Here is a 27502-nt window from a genome sequence, read left to right as displayed (position 1 = left end):
TGAAAGAAAGAGAAGAGCTCTCTCTGCTGCAGAGAGAGGGGTCCTGGAGAACTGGGTTGCCACTTTTATGGTGAAATGCAGTGGGTTTTATAGGTGAGCTTGAGGAGGCAGTGTCTGATTTACATAGGGCATGAAAGATTGGTTGGACCAGGTGTGCTATTTGCATAAGGTGCGAAAAACTAGTTAGGGCTGGGTGTGCCACTTGTATAGCATGTGAAAAAGCTGGCCACCCCACCCTAATCTTTTATTATGCAGATGGGTTCTCTGGCTGGCTGGTGCCGTGTTGCCTGCATCTTTACATTTGGTGACAAAGAAAACCAAAGATGGAGCCTTCATGTTGAACATACTTGGCTTCCAGGTAGCCCTTTTCTATTGACACAGCTGCTGGCATTCACCTGTTCAATTTCCAGCTTGCATATCTATGTCTGCAGCTCGATTTTTCAGACTGCTCTTTGTTAGAAAAGAAATGATTTGGGGGCTGCTTTTCGTTTAAAAGGAAATTCTGCCAAGTACTCTGTTGCCATTATTATCTGCCTAAATAATTTCTGTCTCCTGTATCATTATTGGGTATGAAGTAGTATCTCATTATCGTTTTGATTTGCATTTTCCTAATGGCTAATGATATTGAGCATCTTCTGTGGTGCCTTTTGGCTATTTATCTGTCTTCCTTGGTGACATGTCTATTCAAATCCTTTGCTCTTTTTTTTCTTTATTTATTTTTTTAAATTATACTTTAAGTTCTGGGATACATTTGCAGAACGTGCAGGTTTGTTACATAGGTATACATGTGCCGTGGTGATTTGCTGCACCCATCAACCCATTATCTACGTTAGATATTTCTCCTAATACTATCCCTCCCTGTTGGCCCCACCCCCTAACAGGCCCCGGTGTGTGATGTTGCCCTCCCTGTGTCCGTGTATTCTCATTGTTCAACTCCCACTGATGAGTGAGAATATGTGATGTTCGGTTTTTGGTTCCTGTGTTAGTTTGCTGAGAATGATGGTTTCCAGCTTCATCCTTGTCCCTGCAATGGACATGAACTCATTCTTTTTTATGGCTGCATAGTATTCCATGGTGTATATGTGCCACATTTTCTTTATCCAGTCTAACATTGATGGACATCTGGGTTGGTTCCAAGTCTTTGCTATTGTGAACAGTGCTGCAGTAAATGTAAGTGTGCATGTGTCTTTATAGTAGAATGATTTATAATCCTTTGGGTATAGAATATTTGTAATCCTTTGGGTATATACCCAGTAATAGGATTGCTGGTCAAATGGTATTTTTAGTTCTAGATGCTTGAGAAATAGCCACGTAATGGTTGAACTAATTTACACTCCCACCAACAGTATAAAGTCTATAAGGAAGGGGTCCAGTTTCAGTTTTCTGCATACAGCTAGCCAGTTTTCCCAGCACAATTTATTAAATAGGGAATCCTTTCCCCATTGCTTGTTTTTGTCTGGTTTGTTGAAGATCAGATGGTTCTAAATGTGTTGTGTTATTTCTGAGGCCTGTTCCATTGGTCTGTATTTCTGTTCCATTGATCTATATATCTGTTTTGGTATCATTACCATGCTGTTTTGGTTACTGTAGCCTTGTAGTATAGTTTGAAGTCAGGTAGTGTGATGCCTCTAGCATTGTTCTTTTTGCTTAGGATTGTCTTGGCTATATGGAATCTTTTTTGGTTCCATATGAAATTTAAAGTAGTTTTTTCTAATTCTGTGAAGAATGTCAGTGGTAGCTTGATGGAAATAGTATTGAATCTATGAATTACTTTGGGCAGTATGACCATTTTCATGATATTGATTCTTCCTGTCCATGAGCATGGAATGTTTTTCCATTTGTTTGTGTCCTATCTTATTTTCTTGAGCAGTGGTTTGTAGTTCTTCTTGAAGAGGACCTTCACATGTCTTGTAAGTTGTATTCGTAGGTATTTTTATTCTCTTTGTAGCAATTGTGAATGGGAGTTTGCTCATGGTTTGGCTCTCTGTTATTGGTGTATAGGAATGCTTGTGATATTTGCACATTGATTTTGTATCCTGAGACTTCACTGAAGTTGCTTATCAGTTTAAGGAGTTTTTGGGCTGAGATAATGGGGTTTTCTATATATACAATCATGTCATTTGCAAACAGAGATAATTTGATTTCCTGTCTTCCTATTTGAATATGCTTTCTTTCTTTCTCTTGCCTGATTGCCCTGACCGGAACTTCCAATAATATGTTGAATAGGGGTGGTGAGAAAGGGCATCCTTGTCTTCTGCTGGTTTTTAAAGGGAATGCTTCCAGCTTTTGCCTATTCAGTATGCTGTTGGCTATGGGTTTGTCATAAATAGGTCGTATTATTTTGAGATATGTTCCATCAGTACCTAGTTTATTGAGTGTTCTTAGCATGAAGGGCTGTTGAATTTTGTCAAAGGCTTTTCTGCATCTACTGAGATATGTGGTTTTTGTCATTGGTTCTGTTTATGTGATGAATTATGTTTATTGATTTGCATATGTTGAACCAGTCTTGCATCCCAGGGATGAAGCCGAGTTGATCGTGGTGGATAAGCTTTTTAATGTGCTGCTGGATTTGGTTTGCCATTATTTTATTGAGGATTTTCACATCGATGTCCATCAGGGATATTGGCCTGAAATTTTTTTTATTGTGTTTCTGCCAGATTTTGGTATCAGGATGATGCTGACCTCATAAAATGAGTTAGTGAGAAGTCCCTCTTTTTCTGTTGTTTGGAATAATTCTAGAAATAGTTCTGGAAGGAATGGTACCAGCTTCTCTTTGTAACACCTCTGGTAGAATTCGGCTGTTAATCTGTCTGTTCCTGGGCTTTTTTTTTTGGTTGGTAGGCTATTAGTGCCTCACTTTCAGGACTTATTGGTCTATTCAGGGATTCAACTTCTTTCTGGTTTAGTCTTGGGAGGGCATATATGTCCAGGAATGTATCCATTTCTTCTAGATTTTCTAGTTTATTTGCACAGAGGTGTTTATAGTATTCTGTGATGGTAGTTTGTATTTCTGTGGGATCAGTGATATCCTCTTTAGCATTTTTTATTGTGTCTATTTGATTCTTCTCTTTTCTTCTGTATTAGTCTGGCTAGTGGTCTATTTTGTTAATCTTTTCAAAAAACTAGCTCCTGGATTCACTGACTTTTTTTTGAAGGGTTTTTCGTGTCTCTATCTCCTTCAGTTCTGCACTGATCTTAGTTATTTCTTGTCTTCTGCAAGAATTTGAATTTGTTTGCTCTTGCTTCTCTAGTTCTTTTAATTGTGGTGTTAGGGTGTCAATTTGAGATCTTTCTCACTTTCTCCTGTGGGCATTTGGTGCTATAAATTTCCTTCTAAACACTGCTTTAGCTGTGTCCCAGAGATTCTGGTATGTCGTGTCTTTGTTCTCATTGGTTTCAAAGAACTCATTTATTTCTGCCTTAATTTCGTTATTTACCCAGTAGTCATTCAGGATCAGGTTGTTCAGTTTCCATATAGTTGTGCGGATTTGGGTGAATTTCTTAATCCTGAGTTTTAGTTTGGTTGCACTGTGGTCTGAGAGACTGTTTATTATGATTTCCATTCTTTTACATTTGGTGAGGGGTATTTTACGTCCAATTATGTGGTCAGTTTTAGGATGAGTGCTGTGTGGTACTGTGAAGAATCTGTATTCTGTTGATTTGGAGTGGAGAGTTCTGTAGATGTCTATTAGGTCTTCTTGGTCCAGAGCTGAGTTCAAGTCTGAATATCCTTGTTAATTTTCTGTCTCGTTGATCTGTCAAATACTGACATTGGGGTGTTAATATCTCCCATTGTTACTGTCTGGGAGTTTAAATCTATTTGTAGGTCTCTAAGAACTTGGTTATGAATCTGGGTAGTCCTGTATTGGGTGCATATATATTTAGGATAGTTAGCTCTTCTTGTTGCATTGATCTCTTTACCATTATATAATGCTCTTCTTTGTCTTTTTTGATCTTTGTTGGTTTCTTTTTTTTTCTTTTTTTAAATTATACTTTAATTTCTAGGGTACATGTGCACAACGTGCAGGTTTGTTACATATGTATACATGTGCCATGTTGGTGTGCTGCACCCAATAACTCGTCATTTACATTAGGTATATCTCCTAATGCTATCCCTCCCCCCTCTCCCCACCCCACAACAGGCCCCGATGTGTCCTATTCCCCACCCTGTGTCCAAGTGTTCTCATTGTTCAATTCCCACCTATGAGTGAGAACATGTGGTGTTTGGTTTTCTGTTCTTGTGATAGTTTGCTGAGAATGATGGTTTCCAGCTGCATCCATGTCCCTACAAAGGACATGAACTCATTGTTGGTTTAAAGTCTGTTTTATCAGAGACTAGGATTGCAACCCCCACTTTTTTTTTTTTTTTTGCTTTCCATTTGCTTGGTAAATATTCTTCCATCCCTTTATTTTGAGCCTGTGTGTGTCTTTGCATGTGAGATGGGTCTCCTGAATACATCACACGAATGGGTCTTAACTCTTTATCCAATTTGCCGGTCTGTGCCTTTTAGTTGGAGCATTTAACCCATTTGGATTTAACATTAATATTGTTATGTGTGAATTTTATCCTGTCATTATGATGCTAGCTTGTTATTTTGCTCATTAGTTGATGCAGATTCTTCATAGTATTGATGGTCTTTACCTTTTGGTTTGTTTTTGCAGTGGCTGGTACCTGTTTTTTCTTTCAATATTTAGTGCTTCCTTCAGGAGCTCTTATAAGGCAAGCCTGGTGGTGATAAAATCTCTCAGCATTTGCTTATCTGTAAAGGATTTTATTTCTACTTGCCTTATGAAGCTTAGTTTGGCTGGATATGAAATTCTGGGCTGAAAATTCTTTTCTTTAAGAATGTTGAATATTGGCTCCTACTCTCTTCTGGCTTGTAGGATTTCTACAGAGAGATCCGCTGTTAGTCTGATGGGCTTCCCTTTGTGGGTAGCCCGACCTTTCTCTCTGGCTGCCCATAACATTTTTTCCTTCATTTCAACCTTGGTGAATCTGACGGTTTTGTGTCTTGGGGTTGCTCTTCTTGAGGAGTATCTTAGTGGTGTTGTCTGTATTTCCTGAATTTGAATGTTGGCCTGTCTTGCTAGGGTGGGGAAGTTCTCCTGGATGATATCCTGAAGAGTGTTTTCAACTTGGTTCCATTCTCCCCATCACTTTCAGGTACAGCAATCAAACGTAGGTTTGGTCTTTTCACATAGTTGTGTATTTCTTGGAGGCTTTGTTCATTCTTTTTCTTTCTTTTTTTCCTGATCTTTTCTTCACACTTTGTTTCATTAAGTTGATCTTCAATCTTTGATATCCTTTATTCCACTTGATCTATTTGGCTATTAATTCTTGTGTACGCTTCACGAAGTTCTCCTGGTGCATTTTTCAGCTCAATCAGGTCATTTATGTTCTTCTCTAAACTGGTTATTCTAGTTAGCAATTCCGCTAACCTTTTTTTCAAAGTTCTTAGCTTCCTTGCATTGGGAAAAAGTCTTGTGCTCTGAAAGAACATGCTCCTTTAGCTTGGAGGAGTTCGTTATTACACACCTTCTGAAGCTTACTTCTGTCAATTTGTCAAACTCATTCTCCGTCCAGTTTTGTTCCCTTTCTGTTGAGGTGTTATGATCCTTTGGAGGAGAAGAGACATTCTGGTTTTTGGAATTTTCAGCCTTTTTGCGCTGTTTTTTTTCATCTTCGTGAATTTATCTACCTTTGGTCTTTGCTGTTGGTGACCTTTGGATGGAGTTTTTGCATGGTTGTCCTTTTTGTTGATGTTGATGCTATTGCTTTCTGTTTGTTAGTTTTTCTTCTAACAGGTGCGTCTGCTGCAGGTCTGCTGGAGTTTGCTGCAGGTCCACTCCTGACCCTGTTTCCTTGGGTGTCACCAGTGGAGGCTGCAGAACAGCAAAGACTGACTAGAAAAAAATCACTGTGAGACTAGTGTTAAGCATGAGAACCAGGATTAAATGAAGGTTATAAAGAATAGTATGTAATGACTATATGTTTTGGCAAGGAAATATAATTCAGCTGTAAAAAACAGTGGGAAGAGCATATGCAAAAAATTTTAAAAACTATTTTCTGCCATCATACTTTTGACTGTAGTGTTGGTTTTGTTGATCAGGTATTTTCTGTGTATTGTGCAGCAAAGCAAATGAAGAATTATACATTATTTTAATTTTGTTATCTTCTGTGTCATTGAGACCTAGGAATCTCAATGTGTAAGAAATTGTATACTATTTATAGATTCATATAGATGTAAGAAGGCTAAATCCTCTACTTCTGATTTTTAATTAGAAGTATCAGTATGACCTTGAGATACTTTAATGTTATTTAAAAATAGTATATACCTTATATTTGTGTGTATATATATATTTGTACATATGTATATGTATGTTAATCTGAGAATGTTTTGTGTGTATTGTGGAATAAATCAAATGAATATGTGATATTTTATTGCTGACATTTCCTAGCTATGTCTATGGAAAAGTCCCAGAAATGAACAAACCTAGTTCCATGAATGTGGTCTTGAAATGCTGTTTTTTGGCTGGGGGCAGTGGCCCATTCCTATAATCCCAGCACTTCGGGAGGCCAAAGCAGGTGGATCACCTGACGTCAGGAGTTCGAGATCAGCTGGGCCAACGTGTGAAACCCCATCTCTACTAAAAATACAAAAATTAGCCAGGCATGTGGCAGACGCCTGTAATCCCATCTGCTCAGGAGGCTGAGGCAGGAGAATCGCTTGAACCCTGGAGGGGGAGGTTGCAATAAGCCAAGGTTGCGCCATTGTACGCCAGCTTGGACGACAAGAGCAAAACTCTATCTCAAAAAAAAAAAAAGAGTAATGCTGTTTTTTACTAAAAGAAACCAGGGCTTCTTTGAGAAATTTTTGATTCCAGGTCTGGGGCATGAAATGTGTAAAATGATCTTGGAACATTTTTATACCAGGTATCAAGGAGGCTATCAGCGACTGCTAGGTTCATGACAAAGGAACTCAGGAACTGACTTAAGAGGCTTTGGGTGACCAGCTATTTTAGTTTTACTACTGAAAGTCCTAAAACTTGGGAAAATTCTCAGTCTCAGGCAAAGTGGTACAGTTAATCACTCTCAGAGGCTTCTGCTGGCCAAAATGGAACTCTTTGAGCATTGATAAGGGTAAGAGCCATGACAGATTGGGCATTCCTTCTTGTGTTTAAATCCATTTCCTAATGATATCAAAAAACAAAAAAAAAGCAAAACCCCAGAACACCTCCCCACCACCGACTAATTTTTCATTATTGGTGAATATTAGGGAATTATTCCTTCATTTTGAAAACTAATAAGGGAAAGATTAAGTATTTAGTTTTCTTTATGAACAATACTGCTAGGTAAACAAATAGTAAGGTAAAGTTTATTTTTATAGAGAAATTTCATATGCTTGTAAATAAAGACAAAACGACAGAATTGGATTATTACTATTTTGCAGTCACTTATGTTTCAATGGATTTTGACGTTGAGTATCAGTGGCTGCTACTAAACACAAAAAGAGAGAAAATCATACATCTCTTAAAATATACCACCCTCTAATGTTTAATATTGCCAAAAATACTAAACTTGAATCTAATGAAGCTGCCCACATCCAACTACTAATTTACAGGTAATATAGAAGATAGAGGAACTTGTTAAACTGCATCAAGGAAATACAGTCAACAAAACCCAGTCTGTGGGAAGCTTTAGGATAGGTGATCCAATATATTCAACAAATTGCAATGGAAAAAAGAGATGGTGAGAGAACCAACAGATTAAAAACAGGAAAAATTAAACCATAGCACTTAGGTATTTATACTTCAGTAATAAAAAAATAAATAAAAGTAAGGAAGTGATTAATGTAAAAGAGTAGTGGTTTCTGTTGGTTGGCATGAGGGTAATGGCATTGGGAGGGAGTACATGAAGGCTTCTGTGGTGACTCACATGGTCCTGTCTCCTGATCTATGTGTTGCTTCTAAGTTCATTTAGCTGTGTATCTCTGAGTTTGGTTTTCCATGTTTGTGTTATATTTAATAGTAAAAGTCAAATAAAAAAACAAGGAGGGAAAGGAAATTGATTGGAGGGGAGGCAGCTATATTGGGAAATTGGTGAGAATTGATGCCTTATAGATCAATTTATAATAGCTTAGACTTATTAACTAAGAATTTTATTAAATGCTGTTCTCAGAAGATTCAACATAATCTGTAAGTGTAGAGCCATTAAAGTTTACTAAAAAGGAGGTTGGAGTGCTGAAAACTGTGTTTTTTTTTTTTTTTGAGACAGAATTTCGCTCTTTGTTGCCCAGGCTGGAGTGCAATATCATGATCTCGGCTCATCGCAACCTCCGCCTCCCGGGTTTAGCAATTCTTCTGCCTCAGCCTCCCAAGTAGTTGGGATTACAGGCATATGCCACCACACCCGGCTAATTTTGTATTTTTAGTAGAAGCGGGGTTTCTTCATGTTGGTCAGGCTGGTCTCGAACTCCCGACCTCAGGTGATCTGCCTTCCTTGGCCTCCCAAAGTGATGGGATTATAGGTGTGAGCCACTGTACCTGGCCCAAAAACTGCGTTTTTAAGAAGATAAATCTGGCTGGGTGGATTTCAATGAGAGACTTGAAAGCTAGCCAAGAAACCACTATGTTAAGGTAATGGTGATAAAGATTTGGATTAGGGTGGTGCTTGTAGGAATAGAGGTAAAATAACAACTCTTATTTTATGCAGTAGGATAGTTGGTAAGACTTGGTGACAGATTAAGTATGGTTGCTAAAAATAAAAACAGTAGAAATAAAGATTGCATGTTTTGAGAGCATATCACTTTGTTGGGTGGGATTAGGGAATTCTGGATGACAATCATAGAGTAAGAGCTTAATTTCTTCTTACGATGTATTTAAAATCTCAGAGGAATGGTTGCTAGGGATTCAACGTTCCAAATTGTTTATCTAAAAATGTCAGTTCTAACAGGTTAGACACTGATAATGTTTCCAGTGCAAGATATCCAGCTTACTGGTGTTGAATCCGTATGGGTCTGCAGCAACCTCAATTTTTGCCTCCTTAGAAGAAAGAATTCGACTGAGGGGCATAAGGCAGAAAAAGAGACCAAGGGACATTTCAGAGCAGGAGTGGAAGTTTGTTTAAAAAGGCTTTAGAACAGGAAAGAAAGAAAGAAAAGTATGCTTGGAAGAGTTCCAAGAGGGCACTGAGGTCAAGTGCAGTGTTTAACCTTGATGCGAGAACTTAAGAGCCTGGCTCCTTTCCCATGATTCTTCCCTTAGGATGGGCTACCTGCATGCCCAGTGCCCTCCTTACCCTTAAGAGGTGAGCACACGCATTGTGTTTAGAAATTTGTATGCATGCCTACCTGAGGCTTTGTTCCTTTTTCTGGTGGAGTGCCCCCGGAAGGTCAGACTCACCATTTTGTGTCTTAAAGCACATGCCCTGGAAGTTGCTTCTCCCTGGCCTTTGCATTCAATTAACACTTCAGTGCACCAAGTGTGGACCATCAGGAAATGTCTTCTCCCTGGCACTGGCTGCCAATTTATCAGTTTTAGAGAGGCAATGTGATAACTTCCAAACCATCAACTGACATTCCTAGTGGGTGGGGCAATAGCCCTCTCCTGCCCCACTCTTGATTGTCTAACTACCTGCAACAATAACAGTAATTGTTTTTGTTAAGTACATAGTTGGGACAGAGATACGAGGGTGACTTTTCAGTGTTATTTCCTTTTGTTTCTTGAATTTTGAATCATGTGCTTGTATTATCTGTTCAGAAAATGAATAATATTTAATTAAAAGATAGAGATGCCCCAATTGTCAATCTCCATGGGAAAAATTGTCCTTTTTTTTTTTTTTTAAATTTAAATATTTCAGACTAGTTTGTCTGAAAAGCAGTCAGGTAAACATGTTTAATACTTGATTGACTTTGACTTACATGTGTTTGTAAATATATGTTTGCTTTATGTTTGAGTATGGTATATGCATACATATGGTATATTGCTTGTGAATACACGGGTGTGGCTGTGTGTGGCTCTGGTGTATGTATTTGTTGTGGGAAGTCAGGGACCCTGAATGGAGGGGCTGGCTGAAACCATGGCAGAAGAACATAAATTGTGAAGATTTTATGGACATTTGTTAGTTCCCCAAATTAATACCTTTATAATTTCTTACGCCTGTCTTTACTGCAGCCTCTGAACATAAATTGTAAAGATTTCATGGACATTTACCACTTCCCCAGTCAATACCCTTGTGATTTCCTATGCCTGTTTTTACTTTAATCTCTTAATCCCGTAATCTTCGTAAGCCAAGGAGGATGTATGTCGCCTCAGGACCCTGTGATGATTGCATTAACTGCACAAGTTGTTTGTAGAGCATGTGTGCTTGAACAATATGAAATCTGGGCACCTTGAAAAAAAAACAGGATAACAGCAATGTTCAGGGAACAAGGGAGATAAGACTTTAAACTCTGACTGCTGGTGAGCCGGATGGAACAGAGCCATATTTCTCTTCTTTCAAAAGCAAATAGGAGACATATCACTGAATTCTTTTTCTCAGCAAGGAATATCCCTGAGAAAGAGAATGCGCTCTAAGGGTAGGTCTATAAACTGCCCCCTTGGAGGTGGCTGTCTTTTATGGTCGAAGCCGAAGGGATGAAATAAGACCCGGTCTTCTGTAGCGCTCCTAGGCTTATTAGGACAAGGAAATTCCTGCCTAATAAATTTTGATCAGACAGGTTGTCTGCCCTCAAACTGTCTCCTGATAAGACATTATAAATGACAATGTGTGCCCGAAACTTCATTAGCAATTTTAATTTCGCCCCATCCTGTGGTCCTGTGATCTCACCCTGCCTCCACTTGCTTTGTGATATTCTATTACCTCGTGAAGCATGTGATCTCTGTGACCCACACCCTATTCATGCACTCCCTCCCCTTTTGAAAATCGCTAGTAAAAACTTGCTGGTTTTATGGCTCAGGGAGCATCACGGAACCTGCCGACATGTGATGTCTCCCCTGGACACCCAGCTTTAAAATTTCTCTATTTTGTACTCTTTCCCTTTATTTCTCAAACCAGCAGAGACACTTAGGGAAACAGAAAAGAACCCATGTTAACTATTGGGGGTGGGTTCCCCCGATACGTATTTATTTCACCCATAAAAGAATGTTTATACCTGGAGGCTCTGGGACCCTGGCTTCTCAGAGCTTTTAATTCTTATTGCCACCATGTAGGATTTTTCTCCTTAAACAGGGGAGATGTCCTTGCTTCTCAGTTAACCTCGGGGCCATTCAAAAATGGTTGTGATGCAGCAGTATGGAATGTCTCTCTTTCCTTTGTAATCACTACTGAGGCTGAAGATCACTACATATTGGTTATTCAGTATGTCACCCTGTACTGCACTCTCCCTCATGCAACTGCTGTGAATCCAGCTTCTGTAATAAAGTGTCCTAAAATACATGAACCTTTATTTCTTACCTCAGCCTTTTGATAGGTAAAGACCCAGTATTAGATCTGGAAAAAGGAATAGGAAGTGTGTGAAATAGTTTTGTTTTGTTGTTTATGTATTCTCTCTTTTATAATTTATTAGGGATTAAAAACCACCACACACGGTGGCTCACACCTGTAATCCTAGTACTTTGGGAGTCTGAGGCAGGAGGTTCACCTGAGCCCTGTAGTTTGAGAGCAGCCTGGGAAACATGGCAAAACCTCATCTCCACAAAAAATACAATTAGCCAGGCATGGTGGCACGTGCCTGTAGTCCCAGCTACTTGGGAGGCTGAGGCAGAAGGATCGCTTTAGTCCAGGAGGTAGAGGTTGCAGTGAGGTGTGATCATGCCACTACACTCCAGTTGGGGCAACAGAGTGTGACCCTGTTCTCCAAAAAAAAAAAGAAAATCATGAAATTGAGAGAAGTTTTAAGACTACTCCTGCAGGATATAGGAAAGAGAAGCTGGGATTGTAAATAACAGGAGGCAGTAGTAGGAAGCTGAGCAGCCTAGCTTAGTGATTGTCAATTTTGACTGCACATTGGTACCACCTGGGAATATTAAAAACATAAAAACATAACTCATGCTTGGTTTTCACCCATAGAGATGCTGATTTAGTTGGTCAGGGCTGTGGCCTGGGCATTGGAACATTTTCAGTCTACCCACTTGAATTAGTAGTCAAGACTGGTAACCACTGGCCTAGAGAAGAAAACTGGTTTAGGACTGAAAGAATCCTTGGCTCTCACAGTGCCTCAATTCCAAGTTCTCCCCACTTGGGATGAATTGGAGTTATTGTAAAATGTAAATATAGTACTTTTGTGTGTTCCCTAGGACATTTGATGCTTTTTAAGACTTGTGATTATTTAGGTTTGTGGTTGGTGGGAAACAAAAAATGCATGAGTGCATCTTTAGCATCTGGAAAGAATGGGTAGATTCACATATTAAGTACAGTGTGAACCACTGTGCTTTTTTTTTTTTTTTAAATGTAATTTAAGTCCCAGGATACATGTGCAGGTTTGTTACATAGGTAAACATGTGCCATGGTGGTTTGCTGCACCTATGCTTGTTATTACTATTTATTAATAGTAATAAAGCTTCATGGATCAGCTAACTTAACATTGTGATGTTTACACAGGTTGCCTGTGATTTGCTTCGGAGAATTATTCGTATCTTGAATCTCAGTAAGAGACTCCAAGGACAACTGCAGGGGGGAAGTAGAGAGATAACAAAAGCTGCTCAGAGTCTCAATGAACTTGGTAAGTGTTTTTTTTTTTTTTTTTTTTATTAAAAAGTAGAGATTTAAATATTTTTAAGTCACTTGATTGACTTTTGTTATCACCATTAACAAGTACTGTTAAATTTTAAAATAATTGGCTGTATACAATATTAACACTTCTCAGAATGAGTAAGTACAGTTAGTTGATTTCACTGAAATGCTATTTATTTTAATTGTATAGTAAAATTGGCCTTTTTCATATACAGGTCTGTGAATTTTAACATATACATAGATTCATGTAAGCACCATTACAGTCATGATGCAGAACAATTCCATCACTCCCCCAGATTCTCTCCTTATTCCTTCAAGATGATGCCCACTCGCTTCCGCTAATCCTGGCAACCACTGATCTTTTCTCCATCATTGTAGTTTTGTCTTTTTGAGAATGACATGTAAATGGAATTACAAAGTAGGTGACCTTTTGAGGCTGTCTTCTTGTACTCAAAATAATACCTTAGAGATTTATTCAAGTTTTGGAGTGTACTAATAGTTTGTTACTTTGTGTTTGATTGAGTAAGATTGCATGGGTAGCCTGCAGTTTGTTTATTGATTCACTGATTGAAGGACATTTGTGTTGTTTCCAGTTTTTGGTGATTATGAATAAGTGTACAGGTCTTTATGTGAAGTTTTCTTTTCTTTAGGAAATATTCTAGAGAAATGCTGCTTTTAAGATGACAACTCCCATGCTGATACTATGCCTAGAAGATTTTAAAAATTTATTTCTTTGTTCATTCTTTTCTCAGACATTTATTGCAGGACCTTGACAGTCAAGGGTTTAATGTTCATGGTTTTGACTATTAACCAGCTGCAAAGTCCATGATGCAGCAATTCATAATTTTTCAGACAAAATTTGAATAGCTAGTGAGTGCACATAGAACTGCCCAACTCTGTGTTTTAATGAGGCTTGGTAGTTTTCTTCTTTTCACTGGGTACCCACTAATTTTTCTGAAGTGGATATATGTAGTGGTATTTGTACTTTATAGACTCAGAAGTCTTTAATTGTATCCATTTCAGATATCAAGAGTCTGCTTACTCTTGGTATTGTGCTTTGAAAGCAGTTATGCCAAAATAGTATCAGAGAAATGTGCATTATGTGTTCTTTCTGAATTTTCCTGTCTTTGATTTTTTGATTATATAGTCATGCTATGCTGTAATGCTTATTCCATATTTTTTATTAATCAAGGAAATCTATCCTTCACAAATAATGCTTCAACAGCATTACGATTTTATACTGCTGAAATACAGGTTTTGCTTAGGAAAATCATTGGGAATATCTCTAACTTGTGATTTAGTAGGCTTGGAAAATGTCATATGAAAAGTTAAACTTTTAAGCTGGGTATGGTGGCTGGTACCTGGAGGCCCAGTTAATCGGGAGGTAGAGGCAGGCAGAATTGCTTGAGGCCAGGAGTTTGAGACTAGCCTAGGTGAACAGAACTGATTTCCTCTTGCTCTAAAAAATAAAAATTGAGAAGTAAAGAAAATTAAAATAAAAATTGAGCATTGTAGCATGTATCTGCAGTCTCAGCTACTTGGGAAACGGAGATGGGCGGATCACTCGAGCCCACAAGTTAGAGGTTGCAGTGAGCTGTTATTGCACCACTGCTCTCCAGCCTGGGTGACACAGCAAGATCTTGCCTCTTAAAAAAAAAAGTTAACTTTAAACAGTGAGTAATGCTTGTGTGTTGTTTTCACAGTATTATCTAAACATAGAAGGGTAAAAATCCAAGTATCAGCCACTGTTTTGCTCTATCACATTTAATATCTGTGCACCAACAATAGTGGGTAGGATTACGGAATCATTAAACATAGATGCATATTATTCCAAGGCTTATTATGGATGTTTGTCATCACTGACACTCCTTCAATATTAAAAAAGTGCTAAATTTTGATTGGATTATAATTATAATTTCTTCTAGAATTGACAGATTCTGTAATACAAATGGTGATGTCTTTGAAAAAAACAAAACAAAACAGGCATAGCTGGGCACAGTGGCTCATGCCTGTAATATCATCACTTTGGGAGGCTGAGGTGGGCAGATCATGAGGTCAAGAGATCGAGACCATCCTGGCCAACATGGTGAAACCCTGTCTCTACTAAAAATACCAAAATTAGCTGGGCGTGGTGGTGCGTGCCTGTAATTCCAGCTACTCAGGAGGCTGAGGTAGGAGAATCACTTGAACTCGGGAGGCAGAGGTTACAGTGAGCCAAGATCGTGCCACCGCACTCCAGCCTGGTAACAGAGCGAGACTCTGTCAAAAAAACAAAAACGAACAAACAAAACACAAAAAAGGCACAAGTATTGATCATAATGTTCTGAGTATAATGCAGAGGGTAAAACCATTATCCTTCCAATGTTGGCTTTACCTAAAGTTTTTTTTTTTTTTTTTTTTTTGAGACGGAGTCTAGCTCTGTCACCCAGGCTGGAGTGCAGTGGCCGGATCTCAGCTCACTGCAAGCTCCGCCTCTCGGGTTCACGCCATTCTCCCGCCTCAGCCTCCCGAGTAGCTGGGACTACAGGCGCCTGCCATCTCGCCCGGCTAGTTTTTTTGTATTTTTTTAGTAGAGACAGGGTTTCACCGGGTTAGCCAGGATGGTCTCGATCTCCTGACCTCGTGATCCGCCCGTCTCGGCCTCCCAAAGTGCTGGGATTACAGGCTTGAGCCACCGCGCCCGGCCGGCTTTACCTAAAGTTTTTATAAAGATTGTTAAAAAGTTTTTGAGAAAATATAGTTCATGGTGGAATGATCACAAAGTGGATTGTATTAATCTAATTTTTAAAAGCTTTGCAGATGATGTGTGATTTAATATTTGCAAAGACATCATGTCTTTTTTATTCACCACTGTAGTTCAGTCTTGACTAGTCCGGGCATTTATAACTAATAAGGAGAAGCCAAGGAAAAATAAGTTGCTACCTTTGGAATTAATATTTGAATAAAAGTAATAATTTTGCGATCACTATTACAATTACACATGTACACTAAATGACACTTCTGTGATTGGAACATCTCTAAAATTATCAGTGTCTTTATCAATATGGTTCTGTTTTTCATTAGAAAGAGTGAAATGATGAAGAGTAACAGTGTTTATACCATAGACCCTTGAAATTAACTTAAAAGCAGTCTTTCAAACTTGAAAGGTTTTGAGGCTTGATTTGGGACACCCAGATGAAACACATTGTCATCTGGAAATTAAGTATATTCTATGAGACTGGGGTATGGAGTGACTACTAGTGGATGCAGATTTGTTTTTAGGGTGATGAACATGTTCTGGAATTAGATAATGGTGACTTTTGTGCCACCTTGTCAGTGTACTAAAAACCACTGCATTGTACACTTTGAAAGGGAGAGTTTTATGTTATGTAAATTTGAAATTCTTCAGTGTTGTTGTGTGTATTAACACCTTTGCCTTTTTATTATGGACTAGTATTCCATTGATATATCACAGTTGGTTTATCTGTTTACATGCTGATGGAGAGTTGGGTTGTCCCTAGTATTTTAGTATTATAAATTAAGCTGCTATGAACATTCATGTACAAATCTTTGTATGAACATATCCTTTCATTTCTCTTGGATAAATACCTAGGATTAGAATGTCTAGATCATACGGTAGGTATATGTTTAGCTTATTTTAAGAAATTGCCAAGGTTATTTTTCAAAGTAGTTGTAATGTTTACATTCTTTTTTTTTTTTTTTTTTTTTTTTTTTTTTTTTGAGACGAAGTTTCGCTGTTGTTGCCCAGGCTGGAGCACAATGGCGCGATCTCAGCTCACTGCAACCTCTGCCTCCTGGGTTCAAGTGATTCTCCTGCTTCAGCCTCCCGAGTAGCTGGAATTACAGGCACCCATCACCATGCCCGGCTAATTTTTGTATGTTTAGTAGAGACGGGGTTTCACCATGTTGACCAGGCTGGTCTTGAACTTCTGACCTCAGGTGAATCACCCTCCTCTGAGTCCCAAAGTGCTGGGATTACAGGTGTGAACCACCACGCCCGGCCAATGTTTGCATTCTTACCAGTAGTATTTGAAAGTTCTACTTCCCCCTACAACCTTGCCAACACATGTTACACTCAGTCTTCTTAATTTTAGTCATTCTAATAGCTATGTCGTGATATCTTGTTTTGAGTTTTCAAAAAAAGCTATAACTAATAAAAGAGTTGAGTAAGATTTCAATATACTAGATAAATATACAAAAAATTAATTGTATTTCTGTATACTCTGTTAGCAACAAGCAATTGGAAATTGAAATTCAAAAATACCACTTATAACAGCATAAAAATATGGCAGACTTAGGGATAAGTCTAACAAAAGGTGTGCAAAACCTGTACACTGAAAACTACAAAATATTGTTGAGAACAAAGAAGACATAAATCAATCAGTCAATGTTGTTCATCAGTTGGAAGACTTAATATTGTTTATTAAGATGTATATTCTTCCCAACTTGATCTATGAATTCAACAGAATTTCAGTTTAAATTCCAGGAGGCTTTTAGAGATTGACAAGCTGATTTTAAAATTCATATGGGAATTCAGAGGATCTAGAATAGCTAGAATAACTTTCAGGAGAAAACAGAGTTGGAAGAATAACCCTACCTGATTTGAAGACTTAGTACAAAGACTCTTTAAAGTAATCAAGGTGTAAAGATCAGTGGAAGACCCACATATATATATGAACAACTGATTTTTGACCCATTTAGTGGAGAAAAAAATAGTCTTTTCAACAGATGGTACAGGAACAATTGGATCTCAATATGCAAAACACTGAACTTGTTTCCATACTTCACTTCATGTAAAAATATTAACTCCAAATGAATTCGTGTCCTAATGTAAAGTATAAAACTACAGAACTTAAAGTAGGCAACTCAGAAGATTTTTTTATTTTCATTTTTATTTTTTTCTTTTCTTCTTTTTAAAAATTTTTAATTTTACTTTAAGTTCCGGGATACATGTGCAGAACATGCAGGTTTGTTACATAGTTCATGCCCCATGGTGGTTTGCTGCACCTATCAACCTGTCATCTAGGTGTTTGTTTGTTTTATTTTTTTTTGAGACGGAGTTTCGCTCTTGTTGCACAGGCTGGAGTGCAATGGCGCGATCTCCGCTCACCACAACCTCCGCCTCGTGGGTTCAAGTGACTCTTTTGCTTCAGCCTCCCGAGTAGCCGGGATTACAGGCATGCGCCGACGTGCGTGGCTAATTTTGTGTTTTTAGTAGAGACAGGGCTTCTCTATGTTGGTCAGACTGGTCTTGAACTCCTGACCTCAGATGATCTGCTTCCCTTTGCCTCCCAAAGTGCTGGCATTACAGGTGTGAGCCACTGCGCCTGGCCTAGGTTTTAAGCCTCACATGCATTAGGTATTTGTCCTAATGCTCTCCCCTGCCCCCTGCCCCCTGCCAGTCCCTGATGTGTGTTGTTCCCCTCCCTGTGTCCAAGTGTTCTCATTGTTCAACTCCCATTTGTGAGTGAGAACATGCGGTGTTTGGTTTTCTATTCCTGTGCTAGTTTGCTGAGGATGATGACTTCCAGCTTCATCCATGTCCCTGAAAAGGACATGATCTTCTTATTTTTTATGTCTGTATAGTATGTGTATCACGTTTTCTTTATGCAGCCTATCATTGATGGACGTTTGGGTTGGTTTCATGTCTTTGCTATTGTAAATAGTGCTGCAATAAACATACATGTGCATGTATCTTTACAGTGGAACGATTTATTTTCCTTTGGGTATATCCCCAGTAATGGGATTGCTGGGTCAAATGGTATTTCTGGTTCTAGATACTTGAGGAATCGCCACACTCTCTTCCACAACTGTTGAACTAATTTACATTCCCACCAACAGTGTAAAAACATTCCTATTTCTCCACAGCCTTGCCAGCATCTGTTGTTTCTTGACTTTTTAATAATTGCCATTCTGATTGGCATGAGATGGTATCTCATTATGGTTTTGATTTGCATTTTTCTAATGATCAGTGATGTTGAGCTTTTTAAAATGTTTGTTGACTGCTTAAATATCATCCTTTGAGAAGTGTGTATTCATATTCTTTGCCCACTTTGTGATTTTTTGTTTGTTTCCTTGTAAATTTGTGTAACTTCCTTGTAGATGCTGGATATTAGACCTTTGTCAGATGGATAGATTGCAAAATTTTTCTCCCATCCTGTAGGTTGCCTGTTCAGTCTGATGATAGTTTCTTTTGCTGTGCAGAAGTTCTTTAGTTTAGATACCATTTATCAGTTTTTGTTTTTGTTACAATTGCTTTTTGCGTTTTCATCATGAAATCTTTGCCCATGCCCATGCCCTGAATGGTATTGCCTAGGTTTTCTTCTAGGGTTTTTATAGTTTTGGGTTTTACATTTAAGTCTTTAATTTATCTTGAGTTAATTTTAGTATAAGGTATAAGGAAGGGGTCCAGTTTCAGTTTTCTGCACATGGCTAGCCAGTTTTCCCAACACCATTTATTAAATAGGGAATCCTTTCCCCATTGCTTGTTTTTGTCTGATTTGTTGAAGATCAGCTGGTTGTACAGTGTTATTTCTGAGGTCTCTGTTCATTTTCATTGGTTACATATCCATGCTGTTTTGGTTACTGTAGCCTTGTAGTATAGTTTGAAGTCAGATCACATGATGCCTCCAGTTTTGTTCCTTTTGGCTAGGATTGTCTTGGCTCTATGGGCTCTTTTTTGGTTCCATATGAAATTTAAAGAAGTTTTTTCTAACTCTGCGAAGAATGTCAATGGTAGTGTGATAGGAATAGCATTAAATCTATAAATTACTTTGGGCAGTATGGCCATTTTCACAATAATGATTCTTCCCATTCATGAGCATGGAATGTTTTCTCATTAGTTTGTGTCTTCTCTTATTTCCTTGAGCCGTGGTTTATAGTTCTCCTTGAAGAGGTGCTTCACTGCCCTTATTAGCTGTATTTCTAGATATTTTGTTCTCTTTGTAGTATTGGTGAGTGGGAGTTCATTCATGATTGGGTTCTCTGCTTGTCTATTGTTGGTGTATAGGAATGCTTGTGATTTTTGCACATCAATTTTGTATCCTGAGACTTCACTGAAGTTGCTTATCAGCTTAAGGAGTTTTTGGGCTGAGACGATGGGGTTTTCTAAATATACAGTCATGTCATCTGCAAACAGACAATTTGACTTCCTCTCTTCCTATTCGAATACTTTTATTTCTTTATCTTGCCTGATTGCCCTGACCAGAACTTCCAATACTGTGTTGAATAGGAGAGGTGAGAGAGGACATCCTTGTCTTGTGCCAGTTTTCACAGGGAATACTTCTAGCTTTTGTCCATTCAGTATGATATTGGCTATGGGTTTGTCACAAATAGTTCTTATTATTTTGAGATATATTCCATCAGTACCTACTTTATTGAGAGTTTTTAACATGAAGCTCTGTTGAATTTTATCAGAGCCCTTTTCTGCATCTGTTGAGGTAATCTTGTGTTTTTTGTCGTTGGTTCCGTTTATGGATGGATTATGTTTATTGATTTGCATGTGTTGAACCAGCCTTACATCCCAGGGATGAAGCCGAGTTGATCGTGGTGCATAAGCTTTTTAATGTGCTGCTGGATTTGGTTTGTCAGTATTTTATTGAGGATTTTCACATCAATGTCCATCAGGGATATTGGCCTGAAGTTTTCTTTTTTTGTTGTCTCTGCCAGGTTTTGGTTATCAGGATGATGCTGGCCTCATAAAATGAGTTAGAGAGGAGTCCCTCCTTTTTAGTTGTTTGGAATAGCTTCAGAAGGAGTGGTACCAGCTCCTGTTTGTACCTCTAGTAGAATTTGGTGTGAATCTGTCTGGTCCTGGGCTTTTTTGGTTGATAGGCTATTAATTAGTGCCTCAATTTCAGGATTTGTTATTGGTCTATTCAGAGATTTGACTTCTTTCTGGCTTAGTCTCGGGAGTGTGTATGTGTCCAAGTATTTTTCCATTTCTTCTAGATTTTCTAGTTTATTTGTATAGAGGTGTTTATAGTATTCTCTTGATGGTAGTTTGTATTTCTTTGGGGTCAGTGGTGACGTCCCCTTTATCATTTTTTTATTGTGTCTACTTGATTCTTCTCTCTTTATTAGTCTAGCTAATCCTCTATTTTGTTAATTTTTTCATAAAACCAGCTGTTGGATTCATGAATTTTTTGAAGGACTTTTCGTGTCTCTGTCTCCTTCAGTTCTGCTCTGATCTTAGTCATTTCTTGTCTTCTGCTAGCTTTTGGGTTTGTTTGCTCTTGCTTCTCTAGTTCTTTTAATTGTGATGTTAAGGTGTCGATTTTAGATCTTTCCCGCTTTCTCCTGTGGGCATTTAGTGCTATAAATTTCCCTCTAAACACTGCTTTAGCTGTGTCCCAGTGGTTCTGGTATGTTGTCTCTTTGTTCTAGTTGGTTTTAAAGAACTTCTTGATTTCTTCCTTTAATTTCATTATTTACCCAGGAGTCATTTAGGAGCAGGTTGTTCAATTTCCATGTAGTTGTTTGGTTTTGAGTGAGTTTCTTAATCCCGAGTTCTACTTTGATTGCATTGTGGACTGTTTGTTATGATTTCCATTCTTTTGCATTTGCTGAGGAATGTTTACTTATGTGGTTGATTTTAGAATAACTGCTGTGTGGCACTGAGAAGAAGGTATATTCTGTTCATTTGGATTGGAGAGTTCTGTAGATGTCTGTTAGGTTTACTTGATCCAGAGTGAGTTCAAGTCCTGAATATCCTCATTAATTTTCTGTCCTGTTGATCTGTCTAATGTTGACAGTGGGTTGTTAAAGTCTCCCACTATTACTGTGTGGGAGTCTGAGTCTCTTTGTAGGTCTCTAAGAACTTGTTTTGTGAATCTTGGTGCTCCTCTATTGGGTGCATATATGTTTAGGATAGTTAGCTTTTCTTGTTGTATTGATCTGTTTACCATCATATAATGCCCTTCTTTGTCTTTTTTGATCTTTGTTGGTTTAAAGTCTCTTTTATCAGAGACTAGGATTGTAACCCCTGCCTTTTTTTGTTTCCCATTTGCTTGGTAAATTTTCATCTATCCCTTTATTTTCAGCCTATGTGTATCTTTGCACATGAGATGGTTCTCCTAAATATGGCTCATCGATGGGCCTTGACTCTTTATTCAGTTTGCCAATCTGTACCTTTTTAATTGGGGCATTTAGCCCATTTACGTTTAAGGTTAAAATTGTTACGTGTGAATTTGATCCTGTCATCATGATGCTAACTCATTATTTTGCACACTAGTTGATGCAGTTTCTTCATAGTGTCATTGGTGTTTTCATTTTGGCTTGTTTTTGCAATGGCTGGTACTGGTTTTTCCTTTCCATATTTAGTGCTTACTTCGGGAGCTCTTGCAAGGCAGGCCTGGTGGTGATGACATCCCTTAGCATTTGCTTGTCTAGAAGGGATTTCCTTTCTTTTTTCTGCTTCGTTTATGAAGCTTAGTTTGGCTGGATATGAAATTCTGGGTTGAAAACTCTTTTCTTTAAGAATGCTGAGGCTGGGCGCGGTGGCTCATGCCTGTAATCCCAGCACTTTGGGAGGCCAAGGCGGGCAGATCTTGAGGTCAGGAGTTCGAGACCAGTCTGACCAACATAGTGAAACCCCTTCTCTACTAAAAATAGAAAAATTAGCTGGGCGTGGTGGTGTGTGCCTGTAATCCCAGCTACTCAGGAGGCTGAGGCAGGAGAATCGCTTGAACCTGGGAGGTGGAGGTTGTAGTGAGCCAAGATTGTGCCACTGTACTCTAGCCTGGTTGACAGAGTGAGATTCCGTCTCAAGAAAAAAAAAAAAAAAAAGAAAAAAAAACCGGAATGTTGAATATTGGCCCCCCACTCTCTTCTGGCTTGTAGGGTTTCTGCTGAGAGGTATCCACTGTTAGTCTGATGGGCTTCCGTTTTCTAGGTGACCTGACCTTTTTATCTATGGCTGCCCTTAACATTTTTTCCTTCAATTCAACCTTGAAGAATCTATGATTATATATGTCTTGGGGTTGATCTTCTCGTGGAATATCTTAGTGGTGTTCTCTGTGTTTCCTGAATTTGAATGTTGGCCTGTCTTGCTAGGTTGGGGAAGTTCTCTTGGATAATATCCTGAAGCGTGTTTTCCAACTTGATTCCATTTACTGCATCTTTTTCAGGTACTCCAATCAATCATAGGTTCTGTATTTTTACGTAGTCTCGTATTTCTCCAAGGTTTTGTTCATTTTTTTTTTTCATTCTTTTTTGTCTAATCTTGTCTGTAGGCCTTATTTCAGCAAGGTGATCTTCAAACTCTGATATCCTTTCTTCCACTTGATCTATTTGGCTGTTGATACTTGTGTATGCTTCACGAAGTTTTTCAGCTGCATCAGGTCGTTAATGTTTCCCTCTAAACTGGTTATTCTAGTTAGCAGCTCCTGTAACCTTTTATCAAGGTTCTTAGCTTCTTTGCATTGGGTTAGAACGTGCTCAATTAGCTCAGCAGAGTTTGTAATTACCCACCTTCTGAAGTCTACTTCTGTCAATTAGTTCATCTCATCCTCTGTCCAGTTCTGCGCCCTTGCTGGAGAGCTGTTACAATCATTTGGAGCAGAAGAGGCATTCTGGTTATTGGAATTTTCAGTGTTTTTTTCACTGGATTTTGCTCATCTTTGTGGATTTATCTACCTTTGATCTTTGAGGCTGATGACCTTTGGATGTGGGTTTTGTGTAGGGGTCTTTTTGTTGTTGTTGTTGCTTTCTGTTTGTTAGGTTTTCTTCCAACAGGCCCCTCTTCTGCAGGTCTGCTGCAGTTTGCTGGGGGTCCACTGCAGACCCTGTTTGCCTGGGTATCACCAGTGGAGGCTGCAGAACAGAAAAGATTGCTGCCTGCTCCTTCCTCTGGAAGCTTTGTTCCAGAGGGGCACTGGCCTGATGCCAGCTGGAGCTCTCCTGTATGAGGTGTCTATCTTTTCCTGTTGGGAGGCCTCTCCCAGAGACATAGAAGATTTTTGTGACTTTGAATTAGACAGTGATTCTTAGATGTTACCCAAAGCACAATTCACAAGAGAAGAAAGTTGATAAGTTAGATTTCATCAAAATTTAAGACATTCTTCAAATGATACTGTTACGAGAATAAAAAGACAAACTGTGGACAAGGAGAAAATATTTGCAAAGTATGTATTTGTTAGAGGACTTGCATCCAGACATATCAAAAGACTCAAAACTTAATAGGAACTCCAACAACCCACTTAAAAAATAGGAAAAAGAGTTGAACAGATACTTCACCCAAGGTGATGACAAATATGCATCTGTAAATATGCTCAACATCGTTAGGCATTAGGGAAATGAAAATGAAAAGTATATTTTTATTGTCAGAGAATAAGCAGAATTATTTTAGTGCAGACATGTTTATTGTACTTTTTAATGCAGGTTATTATGTAATAGTTTAAAAAATAAAACTACACAGCATAGATTGAATGATTAAGTTATATCACGTAGATTCAGGATTTTTCTTTAAGAAGAGTCTTGGGACTAGATGAAAATTTAGATGGGCTTTACTACAAAGTGGTGATGTTATTTAAGCATGGGTAAGGTAATGTACTTACTACACATTCATGGCTGCCAAGGGACAGTATTTACCTGGGTCAGTTTGTCACAATCCAGGATCTGTTCTCTTTTTTACTTTTTCTGACTTAGAAACTTTATTTTGCTATGCTGAGAATTGATTTAATAATTTTTATGGATATTTTATTGCCTGACTTGTTCTAAAGAGGGCCTTAATTTGACTAACAGTAAATCAAAAGATAATGAAAAAGAGACTAGCAACAAAAGTAAGAGAAGGATGATTAGTAGGGGGTTTCTTTGACAGCCCAGCTTTTACATTAAAGTCCTCAGTTGAGGCAGTAAGGATTCATCATTCTCCTCTCCACCTCCCATTGATGGATACTGTACTTTTGAGGGGAAATGGAATATGGGATTCACAGTAGGGTGAGGATGACTGTATCTCTTATACACCATAATGACAACTCATCCTTCTGAAATTTTCCCAGTTCTATATATTAATGCATTTAGTCTCTCAAATGTTAGAATGATTCTCTACTAATCCCACTTGTGAAAACAGAATTGTTATTATATTTATGGTTCAAATGTGTAGGTTACTATGATAAACTTTGTATCTTTTTAAAATATTGATGCTTTACTGAATCAATCTCTTCATTTTATATATCTAGCAAGATTTTTAGTTTTGATCAATAATATATTTATATCCCGCATATTGAGTCTCATGATAACATTAATTCTGAATAGCTTTTTAGTATTATCTAATCTATTTTCAACTTATACTACAAATAGAGATTGAAGGAGGAAAAATTTCCCATAAAAAGTAACCAGACCATACCTTCATGAGTACTCTTTAGTCTGTTTATGAAAATCATGGTTTATAATTCATTTAATTTATTTATCAATCAATTAGGTTTCAATATACATAAGCCCTGTAGCTTGTTAGAATCTCCTACAGACAGAGTGAGTAAAATGCAGTTTCTGTGTTTGAGAAATGGAAGATCTGTCCTTATCTATAAACTCAGCATAAAGCTGATAATGACAACAACAGTATACTGATGATGGTGATGATGATGATATCCATGGGGTAAACCAGTCTCTGCCTAGTCTTCCTATTTGGGCTCATCTGCACTTTCCATGAAGTAACAATAAAAAAACTTTCATAATTCTTTTATCATAAAACTTGGAAAAATTCATTTACTTATTCAGCCATTGTTTATTGAATATCTACTATGTGATATCCCACTTGTGAAAACAGAATACTTGTGAAAACAGAAACAGAATAAGCTGTGTGCTATTCTAGACACTGAAAATATAATACACTGAACAAAACAGAAACCTCCCACCCTTTGTAGAATTTATATTCCAGTGGGTCCTAAGGATACACATCTGGTGTATCTATAAAAATCTGATTTCAAAGCCTGAGCTCTTAAACCACCAGTGCTGTACTCTTTTCTTAAACTCTGTAGCAGCATTTAATGGCTTCATAAAAGGGATTGCTGCTATTGGTAGGTCTCCCAGTGTCCTTTTTTTTAAAAAAAAAAAAATACATTTGTATTGTACTTTCTAAGAATACCTTATATAAAAATAGGTTTAAATGTATATCATAATTCAGTGAACATGAGAAAATGACTTCTGATTGAGCTATTACCTCATAATAAAACCAAAATATAAAATGTGTGTGTGTGTGTGTGTGTGTGTGTGTGTATAAAATAGGCCATGTTTATGTAGAAAATGTATTTTATGTTGGGATTGTGGGTTGAGTGTTGCTAGTAACTTAATATTCTATTTTAAAGCTTTAATCATTTTTTAAAAGTATAATCAAGCAATTGGATATGATAGAAAATATTTCCTTTACTAATTTTAATTGCTTCTGGTCTATTTTCTGAGTTTTACATTTTTATTGCTAAGCTGCAATATATTAACACCATGTGTCATGAGAGAATATTCTTAAAACCATGCATGTCATAGAAACATTATGATATATTTATTGTGGAAGGGAGAGGTAGTTTAAACTTGTTTCATCCACTGTTGTTCTTATTGTAGCTATGATATTTCCTAATCTGATAAAACAATACTTATAGGCAAACATTTTTGGCTTACGTATAGATGAAAGTATGATTTATATAATCTTTCCATATAATAGGGACCCATTAATTACTGAAGTAATTAATATTTTTTTGAGATGTCTATAATATGTTGTAGTTGGTGAAGATTTTAGAAAGTTTTATTTCGGCCGGTGCGGTGGCTCATGCCTGTAATCCCAGCACTCTGGGAGGCCGAGGCGGGCAGATCACGAGGTCAGGAGATCAAGACCATCCTGGCTAATACGGTGAAACCCCATCTCTACTAAAAAAAATTGCAAAAAGTTAGCCGGGCGTGGTGGCGGGTGCCTGTAGTCCCAGCTACTCAGGAGGCTGAGGCAGGAGAATGGTGTGAACCGGGGAGGCAGAGCCTGCAGTGAGCCGAGATTGTGCCACTGCCCTCCAGCCTGGGTGACAGAGCAAGACTCCATCTCAAAAAAAAAAAAAAAGTTTTATTTCACAGTGTATTTCATGGAAGTCCGCCAGCTAATTTAGGAGGCAGTCACAGGTTGAAAGAAGCTCCCAACTGAATTTCGTGATAACCTTAAATGAGGAAGAATGTCCTTGACCAGAACCAGAGGGCAAAGGGCAAGTATCCTGTAGCCGTAAGCTCGTGAACTGGGAGCCCCAACTGTGTGAGCCAACTGGGAGGGGTGTGATCTGAAACCTGTGGTTCCTGTTTCCCCGCAAGGAAGGCATATGGCTTGGGGCAGTTTTGAGTACAAGGTCTGGAACTTAGCTGGATGCTGCCACTGGGGAACTGTGGGTGTGAGATCTGCCTTGCCAAGTATGCAGGGAGCTGGGTGGGGTTTACTATCACCTGTTACTTCCCACTCCCTACATAAAATTCTCTGTGCAGCAGAGGCAGTTAATACACCTCTCTGGAACATTACCCCAGTGCCCAGAGAAACCTCCCTCGAACTCCCAGAGAAACCTCCCTGGAACTCCTGCCCAGGGGCTGCTGCTTGCCCCACTTGTGGAGAGTCAGAGCAGGGACCTGGCTGACCCAGCCCCTACCTGGCTTTACCCCTCCAGCCACCCTGGTAGTTTAACACAAAGGACAGAAACTTTTGGGAGCTTTATGGCCCTGCCCATCCCTGAGAAACCAGAGCACCGCCCCTGGGTAACATAAGGCCAACACAATACCACTGCTACTACTGCAGCTGGTGCTCTTTTG

The 27502-nt window shown here is 38.4% G+C and overlaps 1 protein-coding gene across 1 annotated transcript in view; it reads left to right on the top strand.

Annotated features, from left to right (window-relative positions):
• Window positions 1–27502, top strand: part of COG5 (component of oligomeric golgi complex 5) — a 370641-nt gene that overhangs the window by 25927 nt on the left and 317212 nt on the right. Inside the window, exon 6 of the mRNA XM_073009243.1 lies at window positions 12602–12722. Coding sequence (XP_072865344.1) covers window positions 12602–12722 — 121 coding nt within the window. The remainder of the gene's footprint in view (window positions 1–12601; window positions 12723–27502) is intronic.

This window comes from Chlorocebus sabaeus, chromosome 21, assembly GCF_047675955.1.
Source record: "Chlorocebus sabaeus isolate Y175 chromosome 21, mChlSab1.0.hap1, whole genome shotgun sequence".
In the NCBI taxonomy this organism is placed as follows: domain Eukaryota; kingdom Metazoa; phylum Chordata; class Mammalia; order Primates; family Cercopithecidae; genus Chlorocebus; species Chlorocebus sabaeus.
Note: the sequence above shows the minus strand (reverse complement) of the source record. Positions and strands in the feature narration are given on the sequence as shown.